Source organism: Dipodomys ordii, unplaced genomic scaffold (genome assembly GCF_000151885.1).
Source record: "Dipodomys ordii isolate 6190 unplaced genomic scaffold, Dord_2.0 Scaffold137, whole genome shotgun sequence".
Classification (NCBI taxonomy): domain Eukaryota; kingdom Metazoa; phylum Chordata; class Mammalia; order Rodentia; family Heteromyidae; genus Dipodomys; species Dipodomys ordii.
In genome coordinates, this window is record NW_012267353.1 from 2,276,367 (window position 1) to 2,285,814 (window position 9,448).

At 41.5% G+C, this 9,448-nt stretch overlaps 1 protein-coding gene across 1 annotated transcript in view; it reads left to right on the forward strand.

Annotated features, from left to right (window-relative positions):
- The window catches only part of Ntrk2 (neurotrophic tyrosine kinase, receptor, type 2), a 363,714-nt gene extending 355,129 nt beyond the window's left edge, over positions 1–8,585 (forward strand). The window contains exons 18-19 of the mRNA XM_013031082.1: positions 5,525–5,683; positions 8,400–8,585. Of these exons, the coding sequence (XP_012886536.1) occupies positions 5,525–5,683; positions 8,400–8,585 (345 nt within the window). The remainder of the gene's footprint in view (positions 1–5,524; positions 5,684–8,399) is intronic.
- The last annotated feature ends 863 nt before the right edge of the window (positions 8,586–9,448 follow it).

Here is a 9,448-nt window from a genome sequence, read left to right on the forward strand (position 1 = left end):
TTTGCTCTATATGAATCCTAGTAGCTTTGGTTATATTTTGAGAGGTTATGAATATCATAAAGCAGTCAGAGTGTGAAATTGGCCAAAGAAGTATTCATACTTCTACTCTAAGGCTTGGTTCAGTCTAGAGTTTAGAGAAGTGGTTGGAGGATGGATAGGAAAGTAATGAAGAGTGATCTCCTTGGAAGACTGCCTTGAGAATCTCTCCAACTTCAGTACTCTTAAGAACCACACTTGAAGAGAGATGGGGGTTGCTCACTTACCAACCCTTTCATCTCTACCAGACATCACTGATTAGTGCCCATCCTTCTGGAGGCTGGTGACCTGTGAATAGACAAAAGAAGTATCAGCTCTGTTTCCAAGACTCCATTAAAATCACTTGGAACTGTTACTGAATAACAGTGGTGGGGGGAGAGGGGAGGAAGTTTCCTTGAAATTGCTGAGACGTGAGATTGCCTGAAGGAGATCTTTTGTCTGTAGGGGAAAAGAGGTAGAGATAAAACATTCCAAGTCGAATGAGTATGTTCTCTCTGTGTAAGGAGACATAGCTTGGCTTGCTGGCTGTGTGCAAGGGTCTATGTTGAACACACATACCCAGACACACAGAATGAACCAGCAGAATGAAAGCAAGATTTGCTCAAGTGGGGAAGCACTTGAGGTATGGCTTTAGGTAAGCTATTTGAATTCTGTAAACTTTAAAACCAGTGTCTATTTCAGAAGGTATCTGTTGGGTGCATTGAGTTAATTGAACGGGAATTCTCAATAGCAAGTGGAGCAGTATGTATTGATGATGCCTGTGGTGCCAGAGTGGTAGTCAGCGATTTCATAACCATTATGTCCTACACAGGACAACCAAGGGTTGCCCAAGCCCTGTGCAACTGACCAATCAAGACATAAGCCATACTGAAAGAAACTGGACCAAGCTGGTTAATAGAACAGCAAGAACTACAAGTCTAGTCTCATAGATTGAAGAAAATAAAAATTTCATTTCTGAGGCAACACCCATCTAGGTTGATTTTGCATCTTGTGACCCTCCCATCTGGCTAGTTTAAAGAAGAGCATGCAGCCTGCCCCATTGACCACTAAAGGACTCATGAGGCCTGGCTGCAGAGAGTGCAGTCAGGGGCAGTAAGTCTGATCCCCAGTGTCATATTTGGGATGGCATTCCAGCTCACAAACATTTGAGCAAGACTGTGAGGGCAAGTTGCCAAGGAGTACAGCACAAAACAAATATCTCCTTGTGTTTTTTGCTGCATAGTGTGTGGTTTTGTCTAACTCAAAAACCATCAAGGGCTTATGGCCGGAATTTGACATCAGCGACTCTTACTTTTTAGGGAATCTACTCTGTGACAAGTTGCAAATCCTAGGGAAAGGGCTGGAAATGTTCAGAAGTGTTATAAATGGGTTTAGAACATTTGTGAACCCTGCCTGAACTTGTATTAGATTGTCCCACTGCTTACCCATTTGACATCAGAAGAAGGAAAGCATTATTTAGAACAGCATGTGTGAAATCCCTGAAGAGATGTTTGAAAGGATTAAAGTGAAAAAATCTGTCCCAAAGCAACTTCAAGTAGAAAATAAATGATCAGATGGGAAAACATGTAAATCAAAAGTAAATTTCTTTTTCCCTCTCCTTTCAAGTAAATGGGGCCTTTTTGTTTGGTCCCTGGTTCACTGGGGGCTACAAGTAAAGGAGCCATTCGGTCATTGCCAAGTAGGAAGTGTAAAGGAGTCCCAGGTGTTGATTCTCCCTTCTAATATCTGCGGAAACTGATGCCCACTGAGGAAATAAGAGAGTAAAAGGTCCAAAGAAAGAGCTAGCACCTTGAAAGCATTTGGTCGATAAAGACTTTGTGACACCCTTTCACAACTGTCTGTGAAAACTGCCTGTCACCTATTGTTGCCACAATTTTTAGCTGGAGACACTAGAACATAGAGAGGTTTGGCAACTGGTCAAGGTTACTCACTAAAATAGCTGGCAGTAACATTAGAGCCCAAGGTCTCAAATATCACAAAGTATATTGGACACAATGGCATTGTGGATGCTCAAACAGATTTGGACAGCCTTGTGTCTTGCTATATTACCACATCTGCGAGTATGCTTCCAACCTAGCTCAAGAAGGTGCTGGTTCTAAAACTCTGTATTAGAGCTCTGGCTTTCCTACAAACACATACTCATATTAGTATAATCCTCATTAAAGTGAAATCTCTTCTTGCCTGTCAAACTCCTCAGATACTTTGTCATGGCTGCATTCTGAATCTCCAAGAAGTAGAGAGAATTACAGGTGCTGGTATGTTGTGCTTTTGACCTAGGAGTTTCCAGATCTATCTCTTAACACTTAAAACCACTATACTGAGTGATAATTTCTTACCTATCTAGTTACCCCACACTCCAACAGCCCTGTTGTGACTCTTATAGTTTGACTTTATATGAACATAAATCTGGATTCTTGTTTTGGACTTTCCATAAAGGAAGTAGTAATGCCTTTTACAGCATAAAACCTGCTCTCTTGCTCCTTACAATTTCTGTACTAAGAAGTTGCCTACCTTTTTTTGATTTTTTTTTATCTTTTAGGATTCCCATAAAAATTCAAGGTGTCACATGTAAAAATAGCCCGTGCAGAAAGGCTCTGTGCAAGGAGCAATTGATTCCTTCCCCCAAAAGAATGCTTCTCTTCAGTCCTAACTTTTTTCAGCACCATTAGCAGACACATGTACTTGTCAAAGACACTCCCTTCCACTGATATATAAATAACATGACTCAGACAGCACAGCAAGAAGACAATCACAGCCTTCATCAGGAGACCCTACTTTCTTTATTGTCACTTAGAAGGGGGGAGTCTATTTTATCGAATGAGAAAGAACTAACAACAAAATGCACAGCTGGGCTATTTGCACCCTTGTAGGCTTCTCTGATGAACATTGGTACAGGAGCTGTTTTTCAGATGGAATGGGAGGGTTACAATAGGAAAGGTAAGAATCAGTGCCATAAGGCAGGTTCCTATAGGAATTCTATTTGCATTTGCTACACAGGGTGGGGGGGGTCCCTTTTGATTTTATTCTATCCCTGCTTATTCATGGTAGTCAAGTGGAGCAGGTTCACATTTTGGGCCTTAGACGGGTTCCTGTAAATGCTTTCTGTGTGCATAAAAATGTTTTGTAGGAATATCTACACCTCAATTCTGTCTCCTCCATGTGTCAGAACTATCACTTTAGTAGGCAAACTTCTATAGCTGGTGAGAATAATTCCATCTTCTACAGACTGGAGATTTCTATTTTGTGCTCTGGGCATTTGGCGTGGGGCAGGGGTGTCATAAAGTTAGATTGAGCTATGAATAGATGCTTTGTGGTTTCAGTGAATGGCAAAGAGCCCAGTAATGGTATATTCCAGGGGTTCACAACCTTTGAAAATGAGTATGCTATTGTGTTCAGCCTTTTCTGGCATGCAGCAGAGGGAAGGTGAACCCAGCTCTGTGCACTGACAAAGTCAGTCCCTGCTTGGCCACAGAGAACTCCTCCCTTGGCACTGTTGTAAGAGATGCCCGGATGTGGTAGGATCATTCTGCCTTCAGCCAGCAAGTTACGTCACTGATTGTCATTTGGACTTCTTATATAAGAAGAATGATGTTGATGAAATCCTTCTTTCATGTACCTGTGCTTTCTTTGATGCTAAGAGCACCATTTGAAATCACAGCGCATATTGGACAGCTCAGGCACTGCAGCTGCTTGGGCTCCTGAGTGGAGGAGTATTTCTCAGGTGCTGATGGTTTACTTACTCCCTATAAGAAGATACAAATGGAACTGAGTGGCAGTGACTCACACTTGTAATCCTAGCTACTCAGTAGGCAGACATCTGAGGATCTTGATTTGAAGCTAGCCTGGGCAGGAAAGCTTATGAGATCTTCTTTCCAGCTAACCAGCAAAAACTTAGGAAGTAAACCTGGTTCAAGTGGTAGAGCATAAAAGCTTTGAGCAAAAAAATCTCAGTGACAAAACCAAGTTTCTGAGTTCAAGCTCCAGGACTGGCACAAAATAAAGGAAAAGAAAAGAAAGGCCCACATGGTTACTGAAAATTAGAAATGGGCAGAAAATTCTGTGTAGCATTCATCAAAAACTCAGGGTTGAGAGTTGTCATTATGGTCTAATTCCTCCTGTAGCACAGCCTGCCTATTATCATGTGTCAGCATGTCTTATAGCTTGGTGGTGACAGAGAATGACCAGTATGAAAAATGAGACCTACAAATCATATGGGTACTATATAGAAATCAGCTCATGTTTTTTTTTTTAAAACCCATACAGCCTGAATTTCTACAACTCTGCAAAGGATATTATTTTCCTCCATGAAATAGAGAATCACAAACAAATCTCCTGCATCAACCATGATTTTCTTTGCTTGTTCTAGTGATATCACCAGTTGATATTGTAGCCTGTGTTTCCACTAAAAATTATTCATTGTCATCAAAGACCTGAATTCTTTGTGTCTGTAAGCAACATGCACCTCAATAGCTTATTTGTAAAATGGGAATAGCAACTTTCTGTCTTTATTACAACTGGGTTGTACTAAGGATGTTTTAATCAGCACTGTCATATATAGTATCTTGAAGTAGAGGGAAGTCTGGTCCTTGTCCAGAAAGCACAAACACCAGTAGCTTATTTGGGATGTTGAGTTCCCTACATGTTATCTTTGTCAAAATTATCTTGTTAATTAGAAGACTGAGTTCATGGTGCTTGTTTTCATTCAAGATACACATTTACCTAAACATCAGCTGCTTCTATATTTTTGGGGAGAAACAGAATTGTGATTGATATAAAGAAATCATTTTGCTGGGTTTGGTATTGCATGCCTGTAATCCCAGCTACTTGGAAGGTGAAGACAGTACAACAGTCATCCAAAACTGCTCTGGGCAAAACTATGAACCCTATCTGAAAGTAAACTAAAAGTAAGGACTCAGGACATGGTTCAACCTAGCAAGTATAAAGCCCTGAATTTAAAAAGAAAAGAAAAAGGAGAGGAAAACAACAGAGAGAAAAAAGTAGAAAGTAGAAAGGAAGGCAGAAAGGAAGGAGGACGAAAGAAAGAAAGAAAGAAAGAAAGAAAGAAAGAAAGAAAGAAAGAAAGAAAGAAAGAAAGAAAGAAAGAAAGAAAGGAAAGAAAGAAAGAAAGAGAAAGAAAGAAGGAAGGAAGAAAGAAAGAAAGAAAAAAAGAAAGAAAGAGAAAGAAAGAAAGAAAGGAGGGAAGGAAGGGAGGGAAGGAAGAGAGGGAAAGAAGGGAGGAAGGGAGGAAAAAGGAAGAAAGGAAGGGAGGGAGAGAGGACGGAAAGAAACAAGGAAGGGAGTAAAGTAGAAAAGAAAAAATTGCATTAAGTATTTTTTCTGTCTCTAAGTCTTGAAATAATGAGAAAATCCTATGTCCCTGATGTCTTTCTAAACAATAAAAATGAATAAGCATAGCTAATGAAGGATGCCCCTTGTACATGTGGTTCTTTATTGACTAATCACCTTGTTGATTGCTTTCCTGTGCCAGGTCGGTGGCCACACAATGTTGCCCATCCGTTGGATGCCTCCAGAGAGCATCATGTACAGGAAATTCACTACAGAGAGTGATGTCTGGAGCCTGGGGGTCGTATTATGGGAGATCTTCACCTATGGCAAGCAGCCCTGGTACCAGCTGTCAAACAATGAGGTATGTAGTAAGTCAAGCGAGACCACAACTAGAGGGGACAATATCCCAAAGTCATCCCTTAGCTGGGACCTTCTGTGGGCTGGAAGTCAGGGCATCATCTACGTGGCTTTGTTGGGGAGAACATACTTCCCAAGCAGCCTTCTGTGAACATAAATTTTATAGCCAAAGCAAGGTTTTCCTGGGGTTGGAGGTGTGGCTTAGTACCAACTACCAAGAGCACTAGCCAATGAGGAAAAGAGGCAGGGACTGAATTTGAGTCCAGGTCTTGGAAAAGAAAGAAAGAAAGATGGGCTGGGAAGGTGGCTCAGTGGTAGAGTGCTTGCCTTGCATGCATGAGGCCCTGGGTTTGATTCCTCAGCACCACATAAGCAGAAAAAACTGGAAATGGAGCTGTGGCTCAAGTGGTAGAGTGCTAGCCTTGAGCTGAAGAGCTGAGGGATAGCATCCAGGCCCAGAGTTCAAGCTCCAGGACCAACAACAACAAAAAAAAAAGGAAGGAAGGAAGGAAGGAAGGCAGGCAGGCAGGCAAGCACAATATTTGCAGACTCATGCTTTCCTTTTAGCATGTTTCACTAGAACATTAAATACCACTGAGAAACTCATGCTTATTTTAAATTGTGTGCGGGTACTGGGACTTGAACCCAGGGCCTTGTGCTCTTGCTTGGCTTTTTTACTAAAGGCCCTAGTACTTGAGCCATACTTTCACTTCCAGCATTTTGCTGATTCCTTTATGATAAGAGACTCACTCATTTATCTACCTTGCCTGGCTTTGATCTTTGGTCTTCAGACCTCAGCTTCTTGAGTAGCTAGGATTACAGACGTGAGCCATCAGTGTCTGGCTCCAAGCATTTTATTTCCCTTCTAGGAATCTTTTATAAACATACTCATCCCTTGGCATCCATGCAGGATGGGTGCCAGGACTGTTTTGGATCCCAAAACTTACACTGCTCAGATCTTTTACATAGAGTGGCTTAGAATTTGCATATAACCTATACACATCCTCCTTTATCCTTTAAATTATCTCTAGCTTACTTATAATACTGATTGCAGCACAAGTGCAATGTAAATAGTTTTTACTGTTTTGTTTAGGGGATAATGGTAAGGAGTCTGCACATGTTCAGTACAGATACAACTTTTATTTTTATTTTATTATTATTTATTTATTTATACCAATTCTCACAGCCTGAGCACTGTCCCTGAGCTTCTTTTGCTCGAGGCTAGCACTCTTCCACTTGAGCTACACTGCCACTTCTGACTTTTTCTTTTTTTCTTTTCTTTTTTTTTTAAAAAATCTTTTCAACTATTGATCAGTGAGCTTTATTTATTTATTTTGTTGGTCATGGGGCTTGAACTCTATGCCTAGCCGTTGTCCCTGAGCTCTTCAGCTCAAGGCTCGTGCCCTACCACTTGAGCCACAGCTCCACTTCCAGTTTTTTTCTGCTTATGTGGTGCTGGGGAATCGAACCCAGGGCCTCAGGCATGCAAGGCAAGCACTCTACCACTGAGCCACCTTCCCAGCCCACTTCTGACTTTTTCTGTGTATGTGGTACTGAGGAATGGAAGCCAGGGCTTGCAAGCACTCTCCCACTAAGCCACATTCCCAGCTCCCAGATGCAATTTTTATGAATAGTTTCTTTCCACAGGCTACAGATAGGAAGAACACAGGTTTAGAGAGCTGAGTTTTTATCTATATTGGAGGCACAACATCTCTGTTGGGCAGCTCACATGTTTTACATACCCATATCTCCCTTTTTAATCCAATTCCATTAACTCAGATGCCCATCCATCTCCATAACCAGTGGTTCCCTGAGAGTCAACATCTTCACACAAAAGTGCTTCCATCTCAAGCTAATGAAAATGAAAACTACAACCTATGGGACTTTTCGTGTGAAGTTTAGGAGCATTTACACAAAGAAATTATTTCTCCGCCAGTTGTGTAAAGTTGCAGAGGGAAAGGAGCTTTACACATAATTAACCAATCAGGTTAATTATTATGTAGACCAACTTTTCTGGGTGAAAGAAACAATGAGTGGACTCTTTCCTCTTTCTCTCTCTTTCTATCTCTCTCCCTCCTTCCCTTCCTCCTTCCCTCTCTTTTTCTTTTTTTCCTCTCTCTTTTTAAAATTTTAAGGCCTCCCCCTCTACCTGGGCATGGTCACACATACTCAGGAATTTGAAGCAGAAAGATCTTAAGTTTGAGGCCAGCTCAGGCTACAAGCATGAGTTTCAGACCGGTCTCAAAAACAAAATCACCTCTCATAAGAAGTGAAAACTGGCAGAAGGGAGAGGGAACATCCAGTTATCCAATTAGCTGTCTGTCCCTCAGCAGGTGCTTATATAGCCAGATAGTGTAATATTATCCAGACACTGATAATTGTAGATATAGTTTTACAAACACCTAGAAGAGAGGTGTTCAAGTGTTCTATACATAAAAACATGTATCTATTAATGCTAGTAGCTACCTTGATCTGATGAGCACACTGTGTGCATGTGTGCGTGTGTGTGTGTGTGTGTGTGTGTGTGTGTGTGTGTTGTATAGTATATATGTGGGGGGAGGATGATGATATGCCAGTACAATTATTGTACATGGATTAAAATATAATTTTTAAAAGGAAAAGGTTACCCTTTTCATTGCCATTTATCTTGTCTGCATGGCTTCCCCCCATCCCCACCCCCACAGACCCCTGGTCTGATCTTGCTTTTGATTTCTGTCCAGGTGATAGAATGCATCACTCAGGGCCGAGTCCTGCAGCGACCTCGCACGTGCCCTCAGGAGGTATATGAGCTGATGTTGGGCTGCTGGCAGCGAGAGCCCCACATGAGGAAGAACATCAAGGGCATCCATACCCTCCTTCAGAACTTGGCCAAGGCATCTCCAGTCTACCTGGATATTCTAGGCTAGGGTCCTGTCTCCCAGTCCAATCCTTCCCAATGCACTCCTCAGAAGGGCCGAGAGGACGAACATCTTTTAACTGCCGCTGGATGTCATGACTCTGCCGTCCTTCGCTCTGACAGTATTAACAAGACACGAGACACTTTCAGAGGGAAGCAATGTGTGCTCCATCCACAGATACCGTATTGACTTCGTTTTTTTGCATTATCTCTTTCTCTCTTTCCATCTCCCTTTTATCCTTCCTTTTTCTTTTTTTTTCTCCCCCTTCTATGGATCTTTTCTGCTTCATGGGTCCTTACCCTCTCTTTGATCAATCTGGCTTCTGTGTTACTATGAACTCTGCATAGACAAAGGCCTTAACAAACCTACTTTGTTATATCAGCAGACACTCCAGTTTGCCCACCACAACTAACAATGCCTTGTTGAATTCCTGCCTTTGATGTGGATGAAAAAAAGGGAAAACAAATATTTGACTTAAACTTTGTCACTTCTGCTGTACAGATGAGAGTTTCTATGGATTTACTTGTATTTATTTATTATTATTACTCCTCTTTATTGTTTTGGATGGCGTAAGCCTGTGTATAACAAGGAAACCTTATCTATGGGAGATTAAAACTTAGAAAGAGAGATTGATCATAAACCACATAAACCACCACTATGGGAAAAACAAAGACAACAATTGAAATCATCTGGCATGAGGCCCTACGAAGGAAAACCCAGCAACTGTTAGCTGGGAGGAATGTATTTGGCATCTTCCCTGAGGACCTTTCTGAGGAGTTAAAAAGACTGTTGAACTCTGTGCCGTGAACTACTCTTTTCTCATCACCAGAAACACTAATGTGCAGTAGAGAGAAGAGAAGGCTTATGGGATA